The sequence below is a fragment of the Macaca mulatta genome, chromosome 7 (genome assembly GCF_049350105.2).
Source record: "Macaca mulatta isolate MMU2019108-1 chromosome 7, T2T-MMU8v2.0, whole genome shotgun sequence".
NCBI lineage: Eukaryota > Metazoa > Chordata > Mammalia > Primates > Cercopithecidae > Macaca > Macaca mulatta.
Genome location: NC_133412.1, coordinates 56,982,014 through 57,010,006, shown reverse-complemented (window position 1 = coordinate 57,010,006; position 27,993 = coordinate 56,982,014). Strand labels below are relative to the sequence as shown.

The 27,993-nt window shown below is 54.6% G+C and overlaps 1 protein-coding gene across 2 annotated transcripts in view; it reads left to right on the top strand.

The window, feature by feature from the left end:
- Nucleotides 1-27,993, top strand: part of ADAMTS7 (ADAM metallopeptidase with thrombospondin type 1 motif 7) — a 54,137-nt gene that overhangs the window by 11,512 nt on the left and 14,632 nt on the right. For both annotated transcript variants that reach the window (XM_028851217.2, XM_028851216.2), the window contains exons 2-13: nt 873-1,228; nt 3,289-3,454; nt 4,593-4,789; nt 10,759-10,842; nt 11,188-11,312; nt 12,159-12,308; nt 13,623-13,766; nt 24,501-24,645; nt 25,239-25,331; nt 25,744-25,889; nt 27,267-27,436; nt 27,760-27,893. In XM_028851217.2, the coding sequence (XP_028707050.1) occupies nt 873-1,228; nt 3,289-3,454; nt 4,593-4,789; nt 10,759-10,842; nt 11,188-11,312; nt 12,159-12,308; nt 13,623-13,766; nt 24,501-24,645; nt 25,239-25,331; nt 25,744-25,889; nt 27,267-27,436; nt 27,760-27,893 (1,910 nt within the window). The remainder of the gene's footprint in view (nt 1-872; nt 1,229-3,288; nt 3,455-4,592; nt 4,790-10,758; nt 10,843-11,187; nt 11,313-12,158; nt 12,309-13,622; nt 13,767-24,500; nt 24,646-25,238; nt 25,332-25,743; nt 25,890-27,266; nt 27,437-27,759; nt 27,894-27,993) is intronic.

The following is a 27,993-nucleotide window of genomic DNA, read 5'->3' as shown; positions in this document are numbered from 1 at the left end:
GAGAAGAGTGTTCCCGGTGTAGGGAACATCAATGCAAAATCCTGAAGCAGGAGCATGTCTGGCCTGTGGAGGAACTGCAAGGAGGCCAGTGGGCGGAGTGGAGGGAACTAAGGCGGTGTAGCTGGAAATGAGACTGGAGAGGTTACCTTGCCTAGGGCCTCGTATAGGCCAGAACTTTGTCTTTTGCTCCATGAGATGGGCACCATTGCAGGATTTTGAGCAGAGTAAGACCATGATTGCGCTGGTTTTGAATGAATCTTTCTGGCTTCTATATTGAAAACACGAGGGGAGGGTCACCTGGGGTAGGCAACAGAGAGACCTGTTAAGAAGTTACCGCAGCAATCCAGGCCGGGCGCGCAGTAGCTCGCGCCTGTAATTCCAGCACTTTGGGAGACCGAAGAGAGCGTATCGCCTGAGTTCAGGAGCTTGAGACCAGCCTGGTCAACATGGTGAAATCCTGTGTCTACTAAAAATACAAAAAATAGCTGGGCGTGGTCGCGTGTGACTGTAGTCCCAGCTACTCCTGAGGCAGGAGAATCGCTTGAACCCAGGAGGCGGAGGTTGCAGTGAGCCGAGATCGCACCACGCACTCCAGCCCCGGCGACAGAGCGAGATTGTCTCAAAACAAACAAACAAACAAAAAACCCCAAACACAAACAACAACAACAAAATAAGTTACTGCAACGATCCAGATGGAGAAACTGAGGCACGGAAAGATGAAATGGCAAAGTTAGTAGATAGCCCAGGGAGGATTTGAATCCAGATACTCTGACTCCAGCAGCCCCCTCTTGGCCGCTTCCTTCTTGTCTCCGGCCACCAGCAAGAACCCGGGTCTGCCCTGGGCTTAGGCGTTTGTGGTTCTCTCCCTGCAGGACGTGCAACTGAGGGCCGGGCGGCACTGGACATCGTGCACCCGGTTCGCGTTGACGCGGGGGGCTCCTTCCTGTCCTACGAGCTGTGGCCCCGCGCACTGCGCAAGCGGGATGTGTCTGTGCGCCGAGACGCGCCCGCCTTCTACCAGCTGCAATACCGCGGGCGCGAGCTGCGCTTCAACCTGACCGCCAATCAGCACCTGCTGGCGCCCGGCTTTGTGAGCGAGACGCGGCGGCGCGGAGGCCTGGGTCGTGCGCACATCCAGGCCCACACCCCCGCCTGCCACCTGCTTGGCGAGGTGCAGGACCCCGAGCTCGAGGGTGGCCTGGCGGCCATCAGCGCCTGCGACGGCCTGGTGAGTGCGCTGGGACATGTATACTTGGGGCAGTCTCGGGTGGTGGGATGTGGAGATTGGCTCCAGTCTTGCCATGCACTTGTCTGGTGGCTTTGCCCAGGGCACTTTTCCTCTGCCAGCCTCGGTATTCACGCCTGTAAAGGGGGAGTGACAACGCAGGCCTCGTTGATCTCTGGGACAGCACTTCTCAAAGTTTAATGTGAAGCCGGGTGGTGGTGCACCTGTAGTCCCAGCTACTTGGGAGGCTGAGGCGAAAGGATCACTTGAGCCCAGGAGTTCAAGGATGTAGGGTGTGATGATAGAGCTTAGCTGGTGATACAGCCAGACCCTAGGCACTAAAAAAGAAGAAGAAGAAGAAAAAAAAAGATTTACTATGAGCTCAAATCACCTGCAGGCCCTGTTTAAACAGAATGTTTGCAGGGTAGGTCTGGGGTGGCGCCCAAACACTTGGATTTCTGAAACCGTCTCAGGTAATATTGAAGATGCAGGTCCAGAGATCCCACTTTGAGAAACTCTCTTTGACTGGACTAAGTAACCGAAAAAGCAATTGGCTTCTCTTCCCTGGGGCATCAATTATGACTGTTCCTTCACAGGTCCCTTTAGGCTGCTCTTCTCCAGGAAAGCCACCCCTCACCCTGTAGCCATTCTGCAGGGTGTGGTGAGGAACCGCTTTCAGCCCCTCTGCCCCGATCAGCGTTCCAGGAAAAGCAGGCCTCAGCTTCCTGGCTTCGTCTGGCTGAAGGGTGGTGCTGGCTACTGCCTGCAGCCCTAATGGCTCCCTGACTGGGGCTGATTAGAGCAGCTTCCACTCCAGGCGGGGCAGGGCCCCTTTCTGTTCGTGTTCAGGTGACCAGCCCCATTCTCTCAGCTCTGGAGGGTGGGGGTTTGGGAGGAGTAGGGGATGTGTGCACACTCTCAGCGTCCACTGTTCCCAGGAGGCCCTCAGCTTAGATTGCTCAGGCAAAAACCATGGGCTGTGGCTGCACAGGGCCTAATGACAGGGCAGCCCACAACATAAGCTGCACAACTGGACCTTTGAAGGCCCATCTGCCCTGCACAGTATTCTCATTTATGGAGCCTGTGCCTGTCCCTTAATGTACAGTTGATGTTGTTGAGCCTGAGCAAAGGCTGTGCACACGGAGCGTCATTCCCATTTCAGAGATGAGGAAACAGGCTCAGAGGGGAACTTGCCCAGGGTCACCTAGTCATTCAGTGAGTGGTGGGTGGGAGGGGGGGACTCCGCATTCATACCCAGGTCTCCAGACCCAAGAGCTGATGCACTCTCCAGCCCTCCTTCCAGGCTCCCTGGTCCTGTGTGACCCAAGGGGCAGAATTGGTGCCTACGAGGGGAACTCCGAGGCACGTAAGACCTTCTTCCCTGTTGGAGCCCTGAGCTTCCTCAGGAGGTAATGGGCATCAAAGATGCTTCCCAGGGCCCCTCCCCTCTGTGGATTCTGAATGCTGGCGGACATGTCCAAGACACTCCTGCCAGCTTCCCTTCTCTGGGCGGCCCTGGGCCCAGAGAACAGGGTGTCCTGGTGGCCATGGGCATCTCCTCTGCTCGGGTGTGGGTGTAGATGCTTTGGAGTGATTCATTGCCTTAGGGAGATAGAGGGAAGGTCAGAAGCCCTGGCCAGCTGGGAGGGAGCACAGTGCTGGAAATGGCTGGCATGCAGAGGAGATGGAGAATAGCCTGGAGGCCTGGACACAAGCTTTCCTGCTCAGGATAGCTGTCTGAGACTCTGGAAGACACCATTTTGTCAGATTGGGGTGCAGACCCATTTCCCTCTCCTAATGGGGTGGGTGTGTGGGGCAGCATCCCCAGGGGCGGAGGCTTCTGAGCTTCACTTTGAAGGTTTGGCTGTGTGTGAAATGGGCTTTCCAGGTGGAGGCTACAGAGTGTGCAAAGGCCCAGTGGGATGAAAGTGCAGAGTGTCCGTGGGCAGTCACAGGTGGTATGGGCAGTGGGGGCTCAGCTGGACAGGACGGGTCTCTGGGACATGCAGGAAGAACAGCTGAGGGCCAGCCCTCCCTGTGTGACCCTAGTGCTTCTTCCCCAGAAAGGTGTGTTCCAGCTCTCCAATGAGGACTACTTCATTGAGCCCCTGGATGGTGCCCCGGCCCGGCCTGGCCACGCCCAGCCCCATGTGGTGTACAAGCGTCAGGTCCCGGAGAGGTTGGCACAATGGGGTGATTCCAGTGCTCCAAGCACCTGTGGGGTGCAAGGTATGCTCTTCTGCTCCCAATTCTCGGGTGGGTGCTGGGCCTGGGGACATGAAGGGGCCTTTCTAGAAGCCCCTCTTAACATCCCCATGCCCAGTGCCCCTTAGACCAGGGGACACAGATAGACGGATACATCACCATAGCCTGTGCCCTTAATTGTGCCACAAGACTGTGTCCTCTGCCTTTCAGGCCTGCCCCAGTCAGTCCCCCAGACTGATCTCTTTCGCTCCGTCTCACCTCCTTCTCCCACCTTGGGGCTCAACCTCCCTCTGCTCCCTCCCCCCCACAGCCTATGGCACCTGGCTCTGCCAGCCATTCTTCCTCCAGTGCCCAGCTCCAACAGGGCCACTAGCCAGGAACCTCCCTCCCTCCGCCACCCTGCTCCCACCCTAGAATAACTACCTCTATTACTGGGACCTGGAGTGTGGTACCCAGTGCCTCCTCTGCAGAGCAGCAGCAGTGCTGGCCAGTCCAGGTGAGGAGCTGCCTGCTAAGGGTTGCTAGGGTTTGGGGAATGTTTGGCTGGCATGCCAATCTCAAGTTGCCCACAGCTCTGGTCCTCTATTTGCTGGAGCACATATCCACGGAAGCATGCTTCTTGGCCTCAGTTTCCCCAGCTTCATAGATGTGCTTCCTCTTCTGATCTGGAGCAGCCTGGGTCAGGGGAGCAGGCCCAGTAGGGCCAGCTGGGCTGGATCTTGGCCAGCTTCCTCAGGCTGGGGTTTAGAGGGTGAGGTCAGCCTGTGTTGGGATGTACTAACCCCCTAAGAGGGGAGGAAGTGACACAGGGAGATAGGGGCTCAGTTGCCAGCTTTGTCAGGCCCAGGAGTTCCCCTCCCATGGACACAGTAATTTACTGTGTTTATATCCACCATTTCATTTGCCCTTTGAGGTCCCCCTGTGAGGCAGATCAACTTATTCCTATTTTTAGTTAGGGAATCTCAAGATGAGAGAAGGAAGGTGACCAGGCAGAGCCACACAGCACAGATCTGGGGCAGAGCCAGGAGGAGAATTCAGGCCCCTGGCCTCTGATCTCAGTGTGGTTCCCAGTGCCCCAGAGAGAGCTCTGAGGAGAGTCCCTGGAGACATGTGCCCTGGGCCAGTCTGCTGGCAGCTAACCCCACCCCATCTGGACCTCCAGTGTCCCCGGAGCTGGAGCCTCGACGGGAGCGTTGGGAGCAGCGGCAGCAGTGGCAGCGGCCACGGCTAAGGCGTCTACACCAGCGGTCGGTCAGCAAAGAGAAGTGGGTGGAGACCCTGGTGGTAGCTGATGCCAAGATGGTGGAGTACCACGGACAGCCGCAGGTTGAGAGCTATGTGCTGACCATCATGAACATGGTGAGTCTGTGTGGGCCAGGAGTGGGTGGAGGGGATAGTGTTGGGGGATGGGGGTGCAAAGAGTGGGTGCAGGGCAGGAAGGCTGGCAGGCTGGACCCAAGACCCAGGTCCAGGCCCCGAGCAGGAAGAAGGGTATCCAAGCTCCTGAGGCAGGAAGGGGTGGGGGTCTTGGCAGCAAGTCACCATGAGAGAGCCTGGACAGAGGGCTGCTGTGGGGACACCACAGGGTGTCATGCCACCGGGAGGGGGAGCGGGAGCGGGAGACTGAGGCAGCCACAACTCTGTGCCTGCCTCGGGGCTCATAGACTAGTTGGTTCATTCATGCTTCCCTGCACAGATACCTCCTTCCTTTGTGTCAGGACCTGTGCTAGATGCTGGAAACACAGAAATGCCTGATCAGACCACACTCTGCCTGAGGCCCTGCCTGAGATATCAGCACACATTACAGTTGGAAGGATCTGTGCAGTTCTGTGGTCACTAGCTGGCAGCCTTGGGCAAATCACTTGCCCTGTCTGAGTCTCAGCCTGCTCATCTGTGAACTGGGCATGACGACAGTACCTTGTGGGGTTGGCAAACTGCTCTTGACCCCATATGATGGATGAGGTATCAGAGGCCTTGAGAGGACAAGTGACTTGCCCAGGTCACACAACGAGGCAGGGTAGAGCCAGATGGGAGCCCAGGTGTCCTAAGTCCCACCGGGGGAACTGTGGCTGATTGCAGCTGGTGATTCCTGGAGCCGACTACTGCAGAGCCGCCACTCCCTGCTCCTGCCCTGTGGGTGCAGGTGGGAGGCCTCAGGCTTCAACCTGCTTCCTGCAGCCCCTGGGAGGAAAGATCTCTGCTCCTGGCATTCTTAGCAGCCACCTGGTGGGCAGGCCACCATATAACCATGTTTCTCTCCTGGGCTGGGTGGTTGGGGGCAAGGTAAGGGTGTGTGCTGTGAACAGGATGACATCTAAAGGAGCCCTGGGGCCAGGATCCTATGCTGCTGCTTCCCCCTGCCAGCCCCACACCTCCTGCAACCCTAAAGGAAGTACCCTCTGAGATCATCCAGTGTCTGGCCCCCTAGTTTATCACTGTGAAACCTGAGGCTCAGAGAGAGGAAGGGACTGCGTCCAGGGCTGTTCTCTCTACGTGCTGACCACCACATCCCCACTACTTGAGTTCTCATCAGCAAATGCAGCTCTGGGCCAGTTCTTCCCTGACTGGGACACCCTCATTGGCTCCCTGTTCCATATGGAATAAAAGTCACAGCCTTCTGCCTGGCATTTGAGGCCTTGAAGGCCCAGATCAAGCCTCATCTGCCTAGGGAGGGAAGCCACTAACAGCCAGGGTTCAGCAGGGCTATTGCTGGACAGCAGGGCCTGGCCCCTGGGCTATAGGGGTGGAGCAAGGGGCAAGGCCAAGTTCTCAGGCCTTGAGGTTCCCTCCTTCTCATTCTCAGCACTTTGGGGGCTCAGCCTGAAAGACCCAGGAGGCTGGCTGGAGCCACTGATGATTAACTGGGTTCATTTCACACCTGCTTTTCTGAGTGTTCCCTGTGCTCCAGATTCTGGGCAAAGTAAGACCCACCTGAGCGGGTGTTGTGGTTCACGGCTATAATCCCAGCACCTTGGGAGGCTGAGGTGGGCAGATCACTTGAGGTCAGGAATTGGAGACCAGCCTGGCCAACATGGTGAAACCCCATTTCTACCAAAATACAAAAAATAGTTGGGTGTGGTGGTGCACACCTGTAGTCCTAGCCACTTGGGAGGCTGAGGTGAGAGGATCTTGAGCCTGGGAGGCAGAGGTTGCAGTGAGCTGAGATCGCGCCACTGCACTCCTGCCTGGGTGACAGAGCGAGACTCCATCTAAAAAAAAAAAGACCCACCCAGCCCAACAGGTGCCCCATAACTTAACCTGGGTGACAGGATTCAGGTGTTTTTGCCCCCCAGGGCCTGGCCCCTTCCTGGCTGCCTTGCCCTGGCTCATAGGACCCACGCATTCACTTGGTGAGCCCCATCCCTGGGAAGAGGGTGGGCCTGGTTCTCACACTCACCTGCTCTGACAATATCAAGCTTTTCTGAGCTGGTGAGCCCAGCATTGGTCAGATATTCACAAGGCTCCAGCCCTAACCCACCAGGGGTTGGGGGCACCTTTGAGCCTGACAGTGCTGGACCCCCTAGGAGGCTGCAGGGATGGCAGGGACATGGGAACCCATGTGGCCAGCCTCTGAGGACGGCTGTATTGTGGGCTGAGGCCCTGGTGGGTTAGGGCTGGAGCCTTGTGCATATCTGTCTACCTTTTGTCCAATGTTCAACACCCAACACCTCACCTAAGCCTCACCCCCATTTTATTTATTTATTTATTTATTTAATTTATTTATTTTGAGATGGAATTTCACTCTTGTCGCCCAGGCTGGAGTGCAATGGCATGATCTCAGCTCACTGCAACTTCCTCCTCCTGGGTTCAAGTGATTCTCCTGCCTCAGTCTCCCGAGTAGCTGGGATTACAAGTGTGCCCCACTATGCCTTGCTAATTTTTGTGTTTTTAGTAGAGAGGGAGTTTCACCACATTGGCCAGGCTGTTCTCCCTGGCTCATCCTCCCAAAGTGCTGGGATTACAGGCATGAGCCACTGTACCCGGCCCTCATCCCCATTTTCGAGTTGAGGGAACAAAGATTCAGAGAGGTCAAGGGGCTCGCTCAAGGTCACACAGCTAGTAAGTGGTAGAGCTGGGACTGGAACTCAGGTCTGTCTGCCTCCAAAGCCCCATTCTGTCTCCTGTGCCCCTTAATCTGCCCTGGAGAGGGGCAGACAGGGTGGGCCAGAAGGATGGGGAACAGATGTTCCCTCGGGATCAGATGTTTATTTAAGACTGACTTATTGAGAGCCATCGCTCTACCCGGGATAAAGTGATGGATGTGGAAGAGCACGATCCTGCACTTGGGGACTCTGTCTCATTGTAGCATTTCCCAAGGAATATTTCAGGGAATGTGTTCCAAAGAATGCCAGTAGTGTACTGTGAAAAAAGATGCTGCTGTTGAGTAAGTTTGGCCACACAGGGTTAAAAAAAGTAAAACAGGCCAGGCATGATGGTGCACGCCTGTAGTCCCAGGTACTTGAGGGGCTGAGGTGGGAGGATTGCGTGAGCCCAGGAGGTCGAGGCTGCAGCTGGGCTGCAGTGAGCCGAGATCATGCAACTGCACTCCATCTTGGGTGACAAAGTGAGACCCCGTCTCAAAAGGGAAAAAAAGGTAAAACAGACTTCTTTACTACAGGACTTCTCAGAGCCCTCAAAATAAATATGCATTGAGAATCCCCAACAGAATAGGCAGGCAGCATTCCCCACATTTAGGAAATAAGCAGGAGCTTTGAAGCAGCGAAACCTGGGTTCTGAGCCCAGCTTCACCCTCTCTTTGAGCTTCAGCTACTTCATTTGTAAAATGAGGATAATTGTGCCTACCTTAGAAGTAAGAAGATTAAATGAGATAATGCATGCTAAGCCCCCAGCACAGGGACTGTACATGTTAGGCTCATTCAAGGTTGGCTGTGGCTATTTTTTTGGCTGCTGCAGTATTTGACCCACAGCCACCTTCAGGACAGCCACACCTTTCTTTACCAACACTACCTACAGAGCCCAATTTATCAGTGTTCTCCCTGTGCTAGATTCAGACCTGAGTCCTAGAGCTTGGGTGGGTCTGTCCCAAGGATAGCAAGACAGGTCCCTTTTCACCCCATTTTCTTTCTTTTTTCTTTCTCTCTCTCTTTCTCTCTCCCCTTCCTTCCTTCCTTCCTTCCTTCCTTCCTTCCTTCCTTCCTTCCTTCCTTTCTTCCTTTTCTTTCTTTTGGAGATGGAGTCCTGCTCTGTCACCCAGGTCGGAGTGCAGTGGTGAAATCGCAGCTCACTGCAGCCTTTGCCTTCCTGGGTTCCAGCGATTCTCCTGCCTCAGCCTCCCAGGTAGCCGGGATTACAGGCATGCGCTACTACACCGAGCTAATTTTTGTATTTTTAGTAGAGATGGGTTTCACCATTTGGCCAGGCTGGTCTCGAACTCCTGACCTCAGGTGATGCACCTGCCTTGGCCTCCCAAAGTATGGGGTTACAGGCATGAGCCACCACACCCAACCTCCACTGTTTATTTTTAATGAGATAATACATTGGAAATATTGAGCAAGTACCCAAGGTACATTCATTCATTCAACAAATATGTCTTGAGTACCCATCATGTTCCAGGTACAAGACGTGTCACTGGGGCTCTAAGAGGAAGTTTACATATACCTGGCCGTGTCCTCATGGAGCTTGTGGTCTCTTGAGGGAGACAGACATTAGTTAATGAAACCATTACCTTGTTGACGATGAAGGAGCAATGGAGGGAGGTGCTAGGAAGGACAAATTCATAGTGCTTTGGGAGTGTTAGATCAAATAAAAGCTCCCCAAAGGACATGACAAGGGGTTGAGGGCAGGAGAGAGGATAGGCGGTAACTTGGGGAAGACAGGTGGGAAGATGTTCCAGGCTGAGGCCATAGCATCTGCAAAGACCTTGTGTTAGGAAGAATTATGGGATTCTAAGAGAAAGACAGAGTGGTTGGAGCCAGAGAGTGAGAGGGAGGCAAGGGGAGGTCAGAGAGGAAGGCAGAGACCAGATCCAAGAGGCCTGTTGGCTAGGCTGGGGACTTCCATCCTTTTCCTGGACAGTGAAGAGCCACTTACTGCTTTAGGCAAGGGCGTGTCATGATTGGGTTTGCATTTCAAAGACCGATGGTGGAGCCACTAGGCTGCAGGTGGCCTGGAAGGGCTGCAGAATATGGGTACACTCGTAGGAGACCTCAACAACTGAGCAGACGAGATGATGATGGCAACTTGGACGAGGCAGTGGTGTTGGAGATGGAGAGAAGAGACAGAGTCAGGCAAAACTTGGGAGGCAAAATTAGTTGGCTGTATTGGAGAAAGATGGTTCAGGGCTCCCGGGCTCCCAGCCTGTGTGTGAAGGCGACGGTGGTCCATGATATTGCTGTTTATCTTCCCCATTTCTGACCTTGGGTTCTGAGAGTGTCATTCATCCCCATAATCAGGGGCTTTGGTGCCCTCTTAACAGTGTTTGTTTGGTCCCTTCCTATTTTAATATTATTTTTGTTGATACATTGCTAGATGCCAACTCACAACTGGCCTGTTCTGCCATCTCTGCCCTCTGGGAACAGACCAGCTATCCCCAGTCATGGGCTGGCCTCTTTTTTGTTCTGAGGGAATTTTAATTTTAAAAGAGCAGATGGCTTTCCCCACCCATTTCCCCTCACCTTGGCTTATCTTCCATCTTTTGGGGATAGCCCCGTCTCCTGGGGCTCAGTAGGGAGCCCCTGTAGCCATGGGGACTCTGATAGATGTGCATACCTGCCTCCTTGGCCCCATGGCTGCCAGTCCTGGGGAGATGGAATAGCAGAGCAGTGGGGAGGCTCCATAGCCCTGTGCCTACCCTCACTCTACTCTCTGGGCCCTGCCCAGGTCTACGCTTCATTGGAGGGCGCACTCCTGAGATGCTGGTCCTGGCATCCCCAGGTCAGGAGGGCACTGCTGTCATAGACCAAGGGCAGTTGGAGGACTAGGGCCCTGAGACAGGCCAAGAAACCAGCATTTGGAGGTCTTAACTGCCGTTGCCTGTGCTGGGTGGGCATGGAGTTGGTACTTGGAAGCAGATCCCAAACTGGTGCTCAAGAGAGGCTGCAACTCTGGGAAGGGCCCTCGGAGGCCTCTTGTCCTCTCCAGGTTCTGCTGCTGCCGGGTTGGGGCAGTGTGTGTGAGGTGTGGGGACACTCATGCATTCGTATACGTGCATCACCTGTCCGCTGTGCAGCCTGTGTGTACCCGTGTCAGCGTCCCTGTGTGTGAGCATGGGTGTGCGTTGCCCTGGGTGGGTGGGTGGGTTGGGGTGAGCATTGGCTGCTTGTATCCTTCATCCTGGTGACAGCCTGACCCCCCCATCTCTTGGGCAGGTGGCTGGCCTGTTTCATGACCCCAGCATTGGGAACCCCATCCACATCACCATTGTGCGCCTGGTCCTTCTGGAAGATGAAGAGGTGAGCGTTCATGTGGTCCCACGATGCCCGGCAATGGCTTCCGCTGCCAGAGCCCTCCTGCACCATGACCTGTGCTGCTCTGTATGGAAGGGCACAGTGAAGGCCTCCTTGGCCTGGACTGTGTCCCCTGCCATCCCCTGGTTCCTGACTGACCCTCTCTCAGGTCCCAGGTCCTCTGCAGGAGGTTCCTACAGGAGGGGTGGTCAGGCCAGAAGATGGACTGGTGCCTGCTGGCCTCCCACTGCCCTGCTGGGTCTCTGTCTCCTGCCTTTATATGGAGGAGAATTGGGCCTGACCCTCTCAGAACTCAGAGGAGGCATGAGCGGTCATTCTCTCTGCCCCCAGGAGGACCTAAAGATCACGCACCATGCAGACAACACCCTGAAGAGCTTTTGCAAGTGGCAGAAAAGCATCAACATGAAGGGGGACACCCACCCCCTGCACCATGACACCGCCATCCTGCTCACCAGGTACTGCCAGCTGCAGGAGGGTGGGAGCCTGCATCGCAGGGAGGTGCTTCCCGGCCCTGCAGGAGAAGCCCTGGTGGACGAGGGGGCCGTGCTCTCAGGGATCCCCATTTTTAGGAGAGTTTCCGCACCTTTGGCCCAAGGCTGGATTCTGTCTGCACTTGGGGAGGTCTTTTTATTTTGAAATAATTGTGGATTTTCATGCTGTTGTCAAAAATAATAGAGAGAGGGCCTCTATAGCCTTCATCCATCTCTCCCAGTGGTAAGTAACATCTTGCATGACTAGAGCACAGTATCCCAACCAGGAAACTGACACTGATACCATCCGCAGACTTCCTCAGATATCATTAGTTCCACACGTACTGCCCTTTGTGTGAATGTGTATGTATTCAGTTCTGTGCAGTTTCATCACTGTGGGTTCACCTACCCACCCCCACAGTCTAGATACAGATCTGTCTCATCAGAAGGATGTCTCGTACTACCAGTTTATAGTCACAGCCACCTTCCTCCCTCCTCCCCTAACCTCTGGCAACTGCTGATCTATCCAGAGGCAGTTATTTTCCCTCTGCTGGACTCTGGCAGCTTCTGTCAGCACCCCTGCTGGATAGTAAGCAAAATTGCTCTGTGCGGGTCTGTGCTCCCAAGGGCCAAAGAGATGCCCAGCGGATTGTGTGTGAATGAGAGCACCTGCTTCCCACGTGGCCACTGTGCTGGCCTCATGCCACAGAACGGTGGGAGGGACATCCTTTCCGCTTGGAATCAGTTTGGGGGGACCCTTCCCTGGCCTTCGCTCAGGTGGGCCTGGCACTGGGCCAGGTTAACCTGAAGGCCGCTTCTCTGCCTATGCAGGAAGGACCTGTGTGCAGCCATGAACCGGCCCTGTGAGACCCTGGGCCTGTCCCACGTGGCGGGCATGTGCCAGCCACACCGCAGCTGCAGCATCAACGAGGACACAGGCCTGCCGCTGGCCTTCACTGTAGCCCACGAGCTCGGGCACAGGTACTGTGCCTGTCCCCATTGCTACACGGAGAGCTGAGCTTCACCGTCCCAGCCTGGGGGCACCGGGTATCCAGCCTGTGGGTCACAAAGTACAGGGGAAACGAAGCTCTCTGGAGAAGGAGCCCCAACTGTGGCCATGTGCTGTCCCTGCACTGTCCCCTCCCCACAACCAGGCTGCTTCCCTGTAAAGCAGGAGAGAGGCCTGCCTGGGCATCTCTGGGACTGGCCTGGAGGGAGTCTTATTTAAAGGGGAGTTGTGATGGGCCAGAAAGTCATCGTAGGTCTTTGGCTGTGCCTCCCCATTTCCCTCAGTGCTGTATTTTTTACTCTCGATCCCTGTCCCTGTTCCTGTTTGCTCTGTGGCCTGGGCCAGTGCCTGCCCTCTCTAGGCCTCTGTGTGCTTCCCATAGATTGAGGGGTTTGGATTCAGTGACGTCCAAGGCTCCCTCCATCTGACACCGCTGCCTGAGGCTCCTGCCTTCACAGGCCTCCAGCCACTTGTGCCCGGGCTGTTGAGCTGGCGAATATGGCAGCATCTTAGATTGTCCAGCAAGCTTTCAAAGGCAGGATCCCAGAGGGTTCTATCGTCAAAGCTGTTGGGGCCATCCATTCAGATGTCCGGGTTTCGTGGGTGATGGCCGTGCCTGCAGGACCTTAAAGCTGCCTATGGCTGCAGAAAGAACAGCCTGCCGCAGTACTGCAATTTCCTGGCTGTGTTACCCTGGCTAGTTCCTTAGACTCTCTGAGCCTCCCTGGGGGTAATAATGAGAACTGAGTGAGACTGTGTTTCTGAAAGTGCTTAGCATGGCCCCTGGCACATGGTAGATGCTCAGGAAATAATTTTTCTCGTGTCCTTCCCAAGGATGGTCTCTGGAGACCTTTCTGTGACACAGCAGCTCAGATCCCCTAACTCAAGTGCACAGCCTTGGGACAAGGACCTGTGAGTGGGAACCTCTGTCAGACTGTTCTTGAGGCCAGTGAGCTTGCAGGGGCCATCACGGGCCTCCATCTGTGCCACCTGGTTTGCCATTGCTGGCCAGCCCCCAGGCAGGGGCAGGGCTGCTCTGGGTCCCTGGCCCTCATTTCAGGCTGGAGCAGGAGCCCTTGGGGTCCTAGCTGTCATACCCTCATTTTACATTAAGGAAACTGAGGCTCAGAGAGGGGAATGTGACTTTCTGCAGCCATTGGGTGTGGCCATTGGGTGGCAGAACCAGCCCTGGAATTAGGGCTGTGCCCCTTGTGGGTCTCCAGGGGAGGGCAGGCTGGCAGCCTCCCGCCAGCTCACCCGCCCCTGGGGCCTGTGCTCTCACACAGTTTTGGCATTCAGCATGACGGAAGCGGCAATGACTGTGAACCCGTTGGGAAACGGCCTTTCATCATGTCTCCACAGCTCCTGTACGACGCCGCTCCTCTCACCTGGTCCCGCTGCAGCCGCCAGTACATCACCAGGTTCCTTGAGTAAGTCCTCCAGCACCGGGCCCCTGCGCCTTAATCCATGAGGTCAAGGTCTACTGGGAGAGCTGCAGACAGTCACATTGGAGGGGTAGAGGGAAGCAGAGGGACAAGGTCTTGATCTGTGAGGTCAAGGTCTAATGGGGGAGATGCAGACAGTCATACTGCAGAGCCGGGGTAGAGGGAAGCAGAGGGGCACCTGGCAAAGATGTGGTGCTGGCGTCCCAAATGTCCTCCTCGAAGGGACACCTGAGCTTGAACTTGGAGGAGGAGCGAGAATTCACACATGTGCAGAAGGGAGAAGAATGGCGTTCCTGGTAGAGGAAGCCTGAGAAAGGCCTGCAGCCGTGAAGCAGCGGGAGAGCTTTTCAGGGAATGGCAGAACCCTGAGCGAGGCTATGGGAGCCAAGGCTGCGTAGAAAATGAGGCTGGAGGAAGCGAGGGTCGGCCACAAGGTCCAGTGAGAGGCAGGAAGAAGGGGCCACTAAGGGAACTGAAATGTGAAGCTTTCTCCTTTTTTTCATGTTCTCTTCATTTATTCTGGTGTTTTTGTTGTTGTTGTTTGTTTATTTTTTGAGACGGAGTTTCGCTCTGTCTCCCAGGCTGGAGTGCGATGGTGTGATCTTGGCTCACTGCAACCTCTGCCTCCCAAGTTCAAGAGATTCTCCTGCCTCAGCCTCCTGGGTAGCTGGGACTACAAGTGTGCACCACAATGGCTGACTAATTTTTGTATTTTTAGTAGAGATAAGGTTTTGCCATGTTGGCCAGACTGGTCTTGAACTCCTGACCTCAGATGATCCACCCACCTTGGCCTCCTAGAGTGCTGGAATTGCAGGCATGAGCCACCATGCCTAGCCTATTCTGGTGTTTTTTGTTTTTTTTTAATTTGCGATTTAATGTTGTTCTAAGTAAGAAAAAGTTTTAAATTTAAATTATTGGCATAAATTGTACCATTCATCTTTATTTTGTTCAGTGCCAGTTTTAAATGCAAATATAAGAGTATAGCTGACCCTTGAACAACTTGGGGGTCGGGGTGCTGACCGCTGTGCAGTTGGAAATCCATGTATAGCTTTCGACTTGCCCAAAACTACTAATAGCCTACTGTTGACTGGAAGCCTTACTGATAACATAAACAGCTAATACATATTTTGTATGTTATATATAATATATACTGTGTTCTTACAATAAAGTAAGCTAGAGAAAAGCAAATGTTATTGGAATCATAAGGAAGAGAAAATATGTTCACTGCTCATTAAGTGGAAGTGGATCATCATAAGGGTCTCCCTCATCCTCTTCATGTTGAGTAGCCTGAAGAGGAAGGAGAAAGGCGGGGGATGATCTCAGGGGTGGCAGAGGTGGGAAAAAATCCACATATAAGTGGACCTGTGCAGTTCAAATCCATGTTGTTCAAAGGTCAGTTGTATTAACATGTATGCAGAGTCACCAAAATTACACAGTTCATCTTTTGTAGCTGATATTTACCAGATGATGAGATAGAATAAAACTATCGCAACTGGTTTCATCTCACTCCTTGATATGGGCACAATTTACCCAGGCTCTCTACCTTTTGTTACCAATGAGGAAGGAAAGACTGAAAGGAGAAGGAACTATGGGGTTCTCTTTCCTCCCATGTCTTCATTTTCTGCATAGCGATTGGCTAATACAGGGGTGTTAACATGAGTAAGAAAGGACGGTGGGGCTCCTTGGTCATTGTCTTCTTTCTGCATTTGAAGTAAGTCTGGTTCAAATGGAAAATGCAGCCTCTGGGCCTGTCACTGCCCCCCATCCCTTACTCAGTTGTTGACATAACATGTTTATCATCTGATAGTTTTGAGTCTCACTGAACTCCTACACATTATCGATTCTGAGCTCATGGACCAAAGTAAATGTTAGATGCAAGTAGGGCAGCAAGGAATGCTGGACACAGACATTACCTTTCTCTCCTCTGCTCAGACATAGGCTCCTTTGTCCCATAAGACCTTGCTTACTGGCCGGGCGTGGTGGCTCACGCCTGTAATCCCAGCACTTTGGGAGTCCAGGCAGGTGGATCACTTGAGGTCAGGAGTTTGAGACCAGCCTGGCCAACATGGTGAAACCCCTTCTCTACTGAAAATACAAAAAATTAGCTGGGCATGGGGGCAGATGCCTGTAATCCCATCTGTTCAGGAGCCTGAGGTAGGAGAATTACTTGAACCCGGGAGGCGGAGGCTGCGGTGAGCCAAGATTGCACCACTGCACTCCAGCCTGGAGAACAAGAGCGAAAAAACTCTGCCTCCAAAAAAAAAAAAAAAAAAGCAAGATTGCAACAGCAGAGCATCGTACACCTGCCCCACTTCTCCCCACCCTCCATTGCTTTTCAAGGCAACCACCTTGAAACTTAACACTTTTAGCTTTTTCTTGTATTTACTTTTCTATTTCCAAAAAGCATTGCTAGACTCTCATTTGTTGATTTTCCAGTTTAGATATTATCTGGAAGGTTGGGATTTAGCACCCTTGCATCACTTTCTGTACATACATTTGTCCCCTCACCTTTCATCCCAATTTAGTGTTAACATATTTGGATTAAGTCCATATTCCGCATTTTCATTATTACAGCCATAAATCTTGATGGCTGAACTAAGTGTTGTAATAAGACGGCATTTCTTTCTTTCTTTCTTTCTTTCTTTCTTTCTTTCTTTCTTTCTTTCTTTCTTTCTTTCTTTCTTTCTTTCTTTCTTTCTTTCTTTCTCTTTCTCTCTCTCTCTCTTCTTTCTTTCTTTCTTTCTTTTCTTTTTCTTTCTTTCTTTCCTTCTTTCTTTCTTTCCTTCTTTCCTTCTTTCCTTCTTTCTCTCTTTCTCTCTTTCTCTCTTTCTCTCTTTCTCTCTTTCTTTCTTTCCGAGAGAGCCTCACTCTGTTGCCCTGGCTGGAGTACAGTGGTGCAATCTCGGCTCACTGCAGTCTCTGCCTCCCAGGTTCAAGCAATTCTCATGCCTCAGCCTCCCGAGTAGCTGGGATTACAGGCACCTGCCACCCCCACCCAGCTAATGTTTGTATTTTTAGTAGAGACGGGGTTTCCGTGTTGGCCAGGTTGGTCTCGAACTCCTGACCTCAAGTGATTCACCACCTTGGATTCCCAAAGTGCTGGGATTACAGGCATGAGCCACCACGCCCCATCTAGATGGCATTTCTTTTTAAGAACAAGTTTTTTAATTGCTTGGTTTTTGTTGCTTTTCCAGGCCTTCCAGCTCCTTTAATGGTTTTGTAAGATGTCTCTTATTCCAGTTTTCCCAAAGGTAATCCCTACCAGATAATCCAGAAGTTCCTTTCTTTCTTGGACCCTCCTCCCAACTTCCCTCTGTCCTCCAATTTAGACTGGATACTTTCTAGGCCTGCCCCAAAATATTAATGGAGGGTCATCATGTTTCTTAGATCCCATGCTACTTTTTTTATGGGGAGGTACCTTTTTTAAAATTTGTTTTGGTGGAGCACATCCTCAAGCAGCTTTCTGAGAAAGAGTGCATGGAGGTAAACGGTTTGCCCGTCTCAAAGTGTCTTTATTCTTCCCTCACATCTGATTGATATTTTGATTTGATATCAACTTTTGGGTTGGAAGTGACTCTTCTTCAGAATGTTGGAGGCATTTTTCTGTTGTCTTCTAGTTTCCAACATTGCTCTGAAGAGGTCCCATCCCATTCTGATTTGAATGTGACCTTTTAAAAAATCTGGAAGCTTTTAGGACTCTCTCTCTTTCTCTTTCTCTTTTTGGTGATTTTAAATTTTACAATATATGCCTTTGTCTATTTTAATTTGAGGGAGCACTCATTGGAGTGTTTTAATCTAGAAACTTGTGACCTTCAGTTCTTGAACTGTTGTTGTATTATTCATTTGATAACTTTCTTACATTTTCTCTTTCTGGAACCCTGCAGCTATTCTCTTGCTTTCCTATTTTTAAACATTTTACATTTTTTCATCTCTTTCTATTTTCTTTTCCTTTCTATCATCCCTCCTCTCTCTCTCTCTCTCTCTCTCTCTCTCTCTCTCTCTCTCTTTCGGTCTTGCTTTGTTGCCCAGGCTGCAGTGCAGTGCCACAATCATGGCTCACTGCAGCCTCGAGCTCCCAGGCACAAATGATCCTCCTGCCTCAGCATTCCAAGTAGCTGTGCCACCACACCCAGCTAATTTTTTAATTTTTACTTTTTTCTAGAGATGGGGTTTTGCCATGTTGCTCAGGCTGGGCTTGAACTCCTGGACTCCTCCCTCAGCCTCCTAAAGTTCTGGGATTACAGGCGTGAGCCAGCGTGCCTGGCCGTCTCTTTCTTGTTTTCTAGGAGGCATCTGATTTATCTTTACTTTATAATCTTTCTATCAAATTTTTCATATTTTTCATTGTACTTTTAATTTCTTAAACTTTCTCATTCACTAAATACACATTGTGTGTCTCATATCTGAAATACTTGGGACCAGAAGTGTTTTAGATTTTGGATTTTTTTTTTTTAAATTTTGGAGTATTTGCCTTATATTTAGCAGTTCAGAATCCCTAGTCTGAAAGTCCAAAATCTGAAGTGCTCCAAAGAGCATTTCCTCTGAGCATCATGTTAGTGTTCAAAAGTTTTGGATTTTGGAGCATTTGGATTTTGGGATTAGACGTGCTCAACCTGTGCACCTTTTGATCCTATTCTTGTTTCATGGGTACAGTAGGTTCTCTTATCTCTGTGAGGTTATTACTTACATGGATTTGACTTTTTTCTTCTGTTCCCTGAAATGTTTTTCTTTCCTTTGGGTTATTTTTTTAAAAATATTTGTTTCATGTTAACAGTTTTCTTGGCCAGGCACAGTGGCTCACGCCTGTAATTCCAGCACTTTGGGAGGCTGAGGCAGGCAGATCTCTTGAGGTCAGGAGTTTGAGACCAGCCTGGCCAACATGGTGAAACCCTGTCTCTACTAAAAAAAATATAAAAAATTAGCCGGGCACGGTGGCTGGTGCCTGTAATCGCAGCTACTCAGGAGGCTGAGGCAGGAGAATCGCTTGAACCCGGGAGACGGAGGCTGCAGTGAACTGAGATTGCACCACTGTACTCCAGCCTTGGCAACAGAGAGAGACTCTCTCAAAAAAAGTTTTCTTAAAATGCATTGTCTGTTTTTAATATATAGCAAGGAGATGCAGAGATACTAATTGTTCAGTTTGTGGACTTGGGCAGGACTTTTCCAAGTCACTGCTGAAGGACTGGTTCGGATAGGGCTGTTTTGGGGAGATCCTCTAATGTCAGTATCTGAGGTCATTTTTCTGAGTGATTCAGTTTCCCCAGAGAAGAATCCTCTAGACTTTTCCTGGGAGAGTGTATGTCTGGCTGCAGCATTCCGGCATCCAAGTGAGGAAGGGGCTTGGCGTGTTTCTTACCCTTCGATGTGTAGACTTTTGCTTGTTCTCTTTTCTCTGTAGGTCCTTCTGCCTTGGGCCTTCATCTATGCCCAGTGTTGCTGGGCCAGAGCCTCTTGGTTCACCCTTGCCAGGGAGTGATCCCCGGCCCTCTGCTGGGTGGCAGGTGACAGTCACTTGGCTACTCAGGGTTTAGGAGGGGATCTAGGGTCTGATCAGTTCTTACAGACTTTCAGCCCTACTGTCTTCAGCCCTCCTGGCCCTAAGTCCCTGAGGGGTCCCTGGCAACTCAATTCCTCAGCCTTTCTGGGCTTCTGCTTCTGAGTGGTTCCTCCCTGCAGGCATTTGGCTCTCAGTTTTCATCACTCTACCAAGTCAGCTACTGCCCGGCCATCTGCTTCCCAGCTTCCAGAATCTTGTTAACATCCCTCATTACCCATCAGCACCTCTTATGGATTTATGCTGTGGTCATTTCCTCTACTGTCATCAGAGTGGAGTTTTGGAAGGGAGCATCGATAAATCTGTCTGCTCAATGTGCCATGTTTTTCTAGAAGTCCACTCACTGTGGGGTTTAAGCAGGGATGTGACCAGGTCCATTAGGGATGTAAGAGCAAGGATGCTGGCCTCCAGTGGAGGAGGGATTACTGGGGTGGGGATTGGGATTGGAGGCAGAGAAGAGTTTTGTTTGGTGGTTAAGGACCTAGACTGGCTGGGCACGGTGGCTCACACCTGTAATCCCAGCACTTTGGGAGACTGAGGCAGGTGGATCCCTTGAGGTCAGGAGTTTGAGACCAGCCTGGCCAACATGGCAAAACCCCATCTCTACTAAAAATACAAAAATCAGCTGGGTGTGGTGGTGCACGCCTATAATCCCAGCTACTCGGGAGGCTGAGGCAGGAGAATTGCTTGAACCTGGGAGGTGGAGATTGCAGTGAGCTGAGATCACGCCACGGCAGTTCAGCTTGGGTGACAGAGTAAGACTCTGTCTTGTGCGGGGAAATAAAAGAACCTAGACTGCGGCCCAGGCTTCTACCTGTGTTGGCAGACAAGTTATATTATCCCTTAAGCCTCAAAAAATGGACATCATGATGGGACTGCCTTGTGCATGTGATATGAGGAATAAGTGAGAAAACACGTGCAGTGCTGAGCACCGCGCCTGCCACGCAGTAAGCATTTCACACACGCTCACTACTATTCCTTCCACAGTTACCAAGTGATAGATGGGACTTGAACCAGGCAAGTGGCCTGAAGGTGGAGAGGAGGGTGTGTCTCCATCCCCAGAGAGAGGCAGAGAATGAGAGAATGGCTTCAGAAAATCAGAATAGTAGCTGCCGCCACAGCACCCCCAGGGCTTGTTCCCAGCTGCCCCCACCCAGGGTGCCGCCCAACACCCTGGCTCTAGGACAGACAGACAGACAGACAGACAAGTCTCTGTCCTCATTCAGCTGCTGGCATGCTGGAGGGACTTGGCTCAGGACCTGGGGTGAGGAGGGGAGGACAGGGTGAGAGTCAGAGCCAGCCGTGGCCTCCCAGAGCCTTGGCACTGGGATGAGCCAGACAGAAGCAGAGCAATCCATGCCTCACCAGTGAAGGGGTGTTTGGGAGGAAGAAGAACCCCATCTTCCCAAGGTCCTTTCACACTTTCACCTTTGCATCCTGGGAGTCAGGCAGCAGGGCCCTCCAAGGCCCAGGAGGTGGAAGGAAGAGGGTGTGCGGAGGCGGGGAGGGTGGCAGCAGCCTGTCTCCCAGCCGGCAGGCTTTGGTCTCCTTGCTGGGGGTGGGACAGGAGAGAGAGGATGGGCCCCACCCAAGCCGGTTAGGGGACAGAATGAGTGAGATTCACCGAAGTGCCAAATGGTCAGGCAGTGTTCCCAGGACTTGGGGGCACCTCAGAGGCACTCACAGACAACCCCTCATCCTGGCTGGTCCTGAAGCCCCTTGGCTTCCTGCGCGTAGATGCTTATCCAGCCAGGTAGACCCACAGGGCTGAATCCAGACTCGTTCTTGCTGTGTCCACAGACTCCGTGTCCATCAGGACCTGTGTGTGGGGACCGTGGTAAAGGAGACAGACCTCCAGGTGCCTGTCCTGCAGGTCCTCACACCAGGGGGAGATGCACAGATGACAGTTGGGGATGATTGGCACCAAGGCACGCAGTCCTCGTGGGCTGTAGGACTGGGGAGAGGGGCACCAAGCCCTCCTGGGGTCAGGAACAGTGACTCAGAGAAGGAGCCTGCCCTCTAAAGGCTGACTTCCACCCCGAGGAAGAAGGGTGCTAAGTGGAGGGCAGGCTGGACAGAGGCCGGGGCCACGTGAGTGTAGGGTGGGGCAGAATCAGGAGGTGGCAGGGAGGGGGTGCTGGAGGGTAGCATCTGGAGCTTGTCCAAGAGGGTTGACCTGAAGAACTCTAAGATCCTTTCCAGGCTGACAGGTGCTTTAAGGGACCCTGGGGAGAGGTCACAGCATTTCATTGGTGTCAACTTGGTCTTGGGTGGGAGAAGGGGAGACCCTGGTCCCTGCTTTCCTTGAAGCCAGCATTTCTACAGGGAGAGAGACAGGCTGGGTCACATGTGGGATCTTTCACTTCACCCCATGGACCCCCCCATTCAGTGACTCCATGACCAGATCCCAGGGGTGGCCAGGGGAACGGGCCCACAGGTGTCTCCTGTCAGTGGTGGGCAGCTCTTTGCAGTCTCGAGGTGAGAGTGAGGTTTCTGACCAGAGTCACCTACTGTCTGCTCTGACCTCTTGTGGGACTGCCCAGCCGCGCTATAATTAGCCTAAGGAGGGGCGTGGAGGGGAAGGGCTGACGGGTTTGGGGATCCGGGTGTGTCGGCAGTGCAGAGGAGCTGGCAGTGAGCCTGCCAGAGGAAGGAAGGGCTGGCTGCCGGCCGCCTGTGTGATTTTTCCCAAGAAGACACTGCTATTTATACCCCTGTAGCTTGGGATCAGCTTCTTGCAGATGAGGACGTGAAGGCCCAAGGCCACACAGCAACTACAGCCAGGCAAAGAGTAGAACTTGGGTTTCTGACTCCCAAGACAGCACCTGGGCCTGATTCTGGCAGTGGATTCTGTGAGGGTCGCCTCATGCTCCCGACTTCTCCCACACACCCAGGGTGGGCTGAGAGGTTGTTGTGGCTTCAGCTGCCCAGCAGCAGGCCCACAGGAGCCACACGAGCAACGAGTCAGCACTGGGGCAGCCAGGAAACAGAAGGGCTGGGCTGTAGCCCAGGGACTGTTGGTGCTGGGATGAGGCGCATGGGACCCCTCAGCCACAGGATCAGAGGACCCCCTGGCTGGGATGGGTGAGCCCCCAGTCTACCTCCTGGAGCCACGGAATGCTAGCGGGAAGGAGGGAGCCCAGGGCCAGCTGAGCCCACCACCTGCTGCTGACACTCTGCCCCGGGTGCAGGCCCAGGGAGGCTCAGGGAGCCCCAAGCTGCAGGAGCACTTGGGACACTCCTTTCTCCCCGCCAGGCCTTGGCTGCCATGGTTTTGAACTTGTATTTGGGGTGAAGTATTTGAGGCCAGGCTCGCGGCTGAATGGGAGGAGCCCTGCACTGGGGGCAGCTTAGTGAGTAGACACAGCCTGGTGCAGGCAGCCTGGGCCTGGCTTCAGATCCTGGCCATCACGTCCCTCTTGTGTGACCCAGGGCAAGTGACGTATGGGCCCTGAGTGTGTGAGGAGAGATGATGGTAGAGTCTGCCCGGGATGTTGTGAGGAGCAAATGAGAGGGTATGCCCCCAGTACCCGGGGCCAGCCTGGCACGTGGTCATCTTGGGCACTAGAACTGCATCCAGCAGCTGCTCATCTGCCAACGCCCGTGTTTGACGGTCTGTTTCCAGCCAGCATGGGCAGTCTGGGTGACTCCAGGAGGATTCCAGGGTTCTCAGTAGAAGTCTGGTCACCTTGGCTTTCTTCTCTGCAGCTCTGGGCAGAGCCAGGGGCTTGTCACTGGCCAGGGGACTTAGGAGACCACATAGACCACCCACCCCACCCTGGGTCTCCCAGCTGCCAGGCCCGCTCCTCTGAAATCTGGGTTTTGGGATTCCATGGTCTGATCTACCCTCCCAGCCTCTCTCCACACCTGCCTTCAGCGGTCTTGGCCCTGTTTCCAGACCCTTTCATGTTCTCCCAGCCTCTCCACATCTCGGAGTGTCTTTCTCTCCCTGCTGGACTCCAGCATCCATCACCTTTGCCCTTCTTCCCTGTGCAACCCCCCGCCTGTCCCAGTCAGGACTGTATGCTCATCCTGGCCCTCTGGCCTGGCACCACCTGCCCTGAGGCCACCCAGACTATAGAACTGGAGGGTTTGTGCCTCCCCATGTCCCCTGCCTGGCTAGAGGCCCCAGGTCCCACGGGTCCTGCCTCCCTCCATTGCTTCTGCCCAAGTCGTGGCTGCCTGGGTCATCCTCAGCCCTGCATGTCTGCGTGGCTCAATTCTCCCCAGCCACTGCTGCCCCCAGAAGGCCCCAAACCTTCCCCCAGGACAGCAGTGAGCCATAGGTGGGGTGGTCAGCGGGTTAGGGCGCTCCTGCTGCTAAGCCATAGTGGTGCCCGCCTAAGTTCCAGCAGGGGCAGCAGGCTGGTCACCGATCCCAGAAACAATAGCATGGTCAAGGGCTGTACAGAGTGAGGCAGAGGCAGAAGTGAGTGCCAGCCGGGCCTGGGCTGCTCTCCCCAGGGCCCCCACCTCTGTGCTCCCTGCCTCGTGGTGTTGTGTCTGGGCAGCCTTGTCCTCACCAGACTGCAGCAGCAGGAGTGTGTGGTGGACACAGATGGCTCCTGCTCATGTCTGCCAGTTTCCCTGCCACCACTGCCAGGGAATGCTGGCTGGAGGAAGACAGGAGTGGAGGCCGGAGGCCAGCCCTGTTGGTGGGTGGGGGAAATGGACAGGCACGGCTGCCCTGGGCTCTCTCCCGGGGGTGGCTGCTTTCCAGACCTCGCCCTCTGCCTGGGTGGGGCCATCGGAGGCTCTGTTGTGTCAACTGTGATGTGTTGTTCTCTGGATCCTTGTTGGGCCTGGCTCCAGGGTCTGGGCTCAGGGACGGAGGCTGCAGGGTCAGAGGGCAGCGCCACATGAGGGCTTGGCGGTCCAGGAGGCCTTCTGAGGGAAGGCCCTGGCAGCGTGTGCAGAGGGCTGGGATTGGGGTTGGGATTGTTTAGCCAGCTGGAGTGCCCAGGAGATGAGATGAGAGAGGCCGGGAGGGCCTGTGCTGCTGGCTGTGGTTGGAGGATCAGCTGAACCGAGCGGGGAGGCTGGAGTTTCCTATAGCTGTAGGGCTCTGTGCCCCCTCCCACCTCTCCTCCTCTCCCGGCCCCACTGAGGCTTCTCTGATGGGTCTCACAGGCTGCGCCCCCTCCATCCTCCCGTCCCATCTCTAGCCGTGGGTGGGGCCTGTGCCTGGACGACCCTCCTGCCAAGGACATCATCGACTTCCCCTCGGTGCCACCTGGCGTCCTCTATGATGTGAGCCACCAGTGCCGCCTCCAGTACGGGGCCTACTCTGCCTTCTGCGAGGACATGGATGTGAGTGGGGCCGGTGTGGGTGTGGGGGTATGGGGACCCGGCAGGAGGGCTCAGGCGACAGCTCTCACCAGCCCGTGGATGCCAGCCTGGGAGTAACCTCGCCTGGCCTGGGCTGCGCCCCCGAGTGATACTGTGAGACGTCAAGTGGCCTGTGGGAGAGGCCAGGGATGGGCGGCCACAGACCCAGCTCTGATTTCTGGGTCAACCATGGACCAACTGTGACTCTTCGGGCAAGTCCCTTAGCCTCTCTGGAGCTGGCTCATGAGAGGGAAAAGGGACCCCAGTGGGGAGGGTCTATTTATCCTGGAGAAGATCACCTGAAGTGATCTTCTAACGGGAGTGTTTCCAGAGGAGGGGCTGGGCCCGGAGAGGAGGGGACAGCTGGGGACGGCTCTGAGGAGCACAGCCCTGGGCGCCCCACACCACCACATGGTCCGGGGAGGAAGGTGGGAGCAGGCACACAAGAAGGGACCTCTGGGGGTCTGTAGGCCCCTGCCATGTGGAGGGGTGCCCAGGGGACCCTTGGGGACAGGGAGGGGGCAGGGTGGGTGGCGGCACTGGGAAGGGGTGAGGGTATGGCCTCCTCCTTGCAGAATGTCTGCCACACACTCTGGTGCTCTGTGGGGACCACCTGTCACTCCAAGCTGGATGCAGCCGTGGACGGCACCCGGTGTGGGGAGAATAAGGTAGGGGATGTCCCCAGTCCCGGCGGTGGGTGTTGGAGAGGCCAGACCTGCTGTGACCGGGCCCTGGGGTCAGCCCCGGCTCACAGTCTTGCTTGTGCTCCTAGCAGAGCCCCGCACTCTCTACAGCCCAAGGCCCCATCTGCAAAGCGGAGGCATTGGGGCCAGGGCTTGATTCCATGATTCCCCAGGGTGTCTTCAGCTGAGTCAGCACGTGGGCTGTTTTACTCCCTGCTCAGCTCCTCCCTGTGGCCTGGGTCACAGATGATTGTGATGATTGTGAGGGGGTCTCTCTCACCTTCCATCCTTCCCCTCTGTGCCTTTCGCAGCCTTTCCACCCACCTTGTTCTCACCAGGGTGAGGATGACTGATAGGCTGGGGGGTGGGGTGGCTCTACCTCCATCTGTCACAGTAGTGGTGTCTCAATGGGGAGTGCGTACCTGTGGGCTTCCGGCCCGAGGCTGTGGATGGTGGCTGGTCCGGCTGGAGCGCCTGGTCCATCTGCTCGCGGAGCTGTGGCGTGGGCGTACAGAGCGCCGAGCGGCAGTGCACGCAGCCTACGTGAGTGTGGGGCCCAGGGTGCCCTGGGCAATGGGACAGAGGGACCCAAGCAGTCAGCCGATTGCAGGAGCTTGGCTCTGTCCCAGGCCCTGGCTCTTAGAAGCGTCCTCATAATGGTCAGTCCGGGTGTCCAGGGCACCCTGAGTCACTTTCAAGCAGTGTTCTGGGGGCTGACAGGGTCCCCACTGCTGACCCCTTTCCAGAGAGCGGGACACTGCGGCCCAGAGACTAGAGAGACTCATCAGAGGCCACATGGCAAAGCAGCTGCTGGCTGGAAGGAGGCAGGAGAGGGCAGTGGCGAAGAGCATGGGCCCTGGACCTTAGATGGCTCTGAGTTCGAATCCTCTGTTCACCCCTTCTCTGGGCCTCCGTTTCCCCGTCTATATAATAGCAGTGCCCATCCAGTAAAGTTGTAGTCGGGGGCAAATGCAGTTTACGCAGGCCAGGCCCTCAGTTTTGCAGCTCGTCTGTAGTGGGCACTCAGTGGGAGGGGCTTGGTGGCCTCAGAGGCACAACAAAGGTCTGAGATGAGACAGGGCAGCTTGGAGGAGATGACAGCATTCAAGGGGTGGCCTGAGGTGAGTGACTTCACCTCTCTGGGCCTCTGTTTCCCCGTCTAAACAGTGGGGTGTGAAGATCTGGTGAGATGCAGAGGCCAGTGGTACTGTAGACCTGAGACACTACCTGGCTAATCTTCACTTCCGGAGGCCACCTGGGGCAGGCATGGGGTTCACAGTCAGCCCCACCCAGGGCCCTGTGCTTACCCAAGACTGGCCTGTGGCCCTCCTGCCTCCTGGCCTCCAGGTCTGAGCTGGGTGGTGGTCAGCGACCCTGGCTTAGATGCAGAGGGTTTCAGGAGCTGTGCTCGGTCAGGCCTTTCAGCTGGCTGGGGCCCTGGGAGCTTCCTTTAGGCCCGGGCTGGGGTACTGCCACCAGGAGGGAGGCTGAGGACTCAAGGGCTCGTTAGGATGCTGGTGTCATGGGTCGGAGACTTGGAGCAGTCCCTCCAGCCAGTGCCAGTCATGCCTACAGCTTGTCCCAGCTTCTCAACAGCCCTCTGCAGAGGCAGCCCCAACCTCACTTTATACTGGAGGAAACTGAGGCCCAGAGGGTGGCTCAAGACTTGCCCCCGATCACACAGCAGGTTGGGGGCAGAGCTCAGGCTTCCTGCTGCCACCTCCCCACAGGTCCTTACAAACAGGGAGGGTGTGTCTGGGCCACAGGGTGGGCAGCCCAAGGGAGGAGAGCAGCGTGCACAAAGCTGGGCGGCAGGGATCTTGGGGTGTGGGTGCAGGAGGAAGCCACTCGCTCTGGGCTGTGGCCATGCAGTAGTATTCACCAGTCCCTCACTGGGGCGCACCCTGGTCCTCCCCACAGGCCCAAATACAAAGGCAGATACTGTGTGGGTGAGCGGAAGCGCTTCCGCCTCTGCAACCTACAGGCCTGCCCCGCTGGCCGCCCCTCCTTCCGCCACATCCAGTGCAGCCACTTTGACGCTATGCTCTACAAGGGCCAGCTGCACACATGGGTGCCCGTGGTCAATGACGGTGAGTGCTGCCTCCCATGGAGACACTGAGGCTCAGAGGGCTGGGGGTGTGTGTGCCCAAGGTTACCCTGTGATGCAAGCAGGAGGCCCAGTCTCCACCCCAAGCCTGGGCCTCTCCCAATGTCCCCTGGGGCTGCTGCTCACCCCTAGCTCTCCAGTCTGCAGCCTTGCAGATAGCTACCAGCCCAGCCGGAGCCTCCAGCATGTTGGTGCTGCTTGGGAGCCTCTAGCCTGCTATGGATGTGTGTCACAGAGGGGTCTTCCTGGTGGCCTCCACACTCCTGCCCCAGCTGTTGCTGATGGCTCTTCTATTTGGGCCCCCAGTGAACCCCTGCGAGCTGCACTGCCGGCCCTCGAATGAGTACTTTGCCGAGAAGCTGCGGGACGCCGTGGTTGATGGCACCCCCTGCTACCAGGTCCGGGCCAGCAGGGACCTCTGCATCAACGGCATCTGCAAGGTGTGCCTGGTTAGAAGAGGCTCTCCCAGCACCGGCTGCCCCCAGCCCCACTGGTGGGCCTCAGACTCTCTCCTGGGTCCCTCCTGGTCCTCCTCAGGCC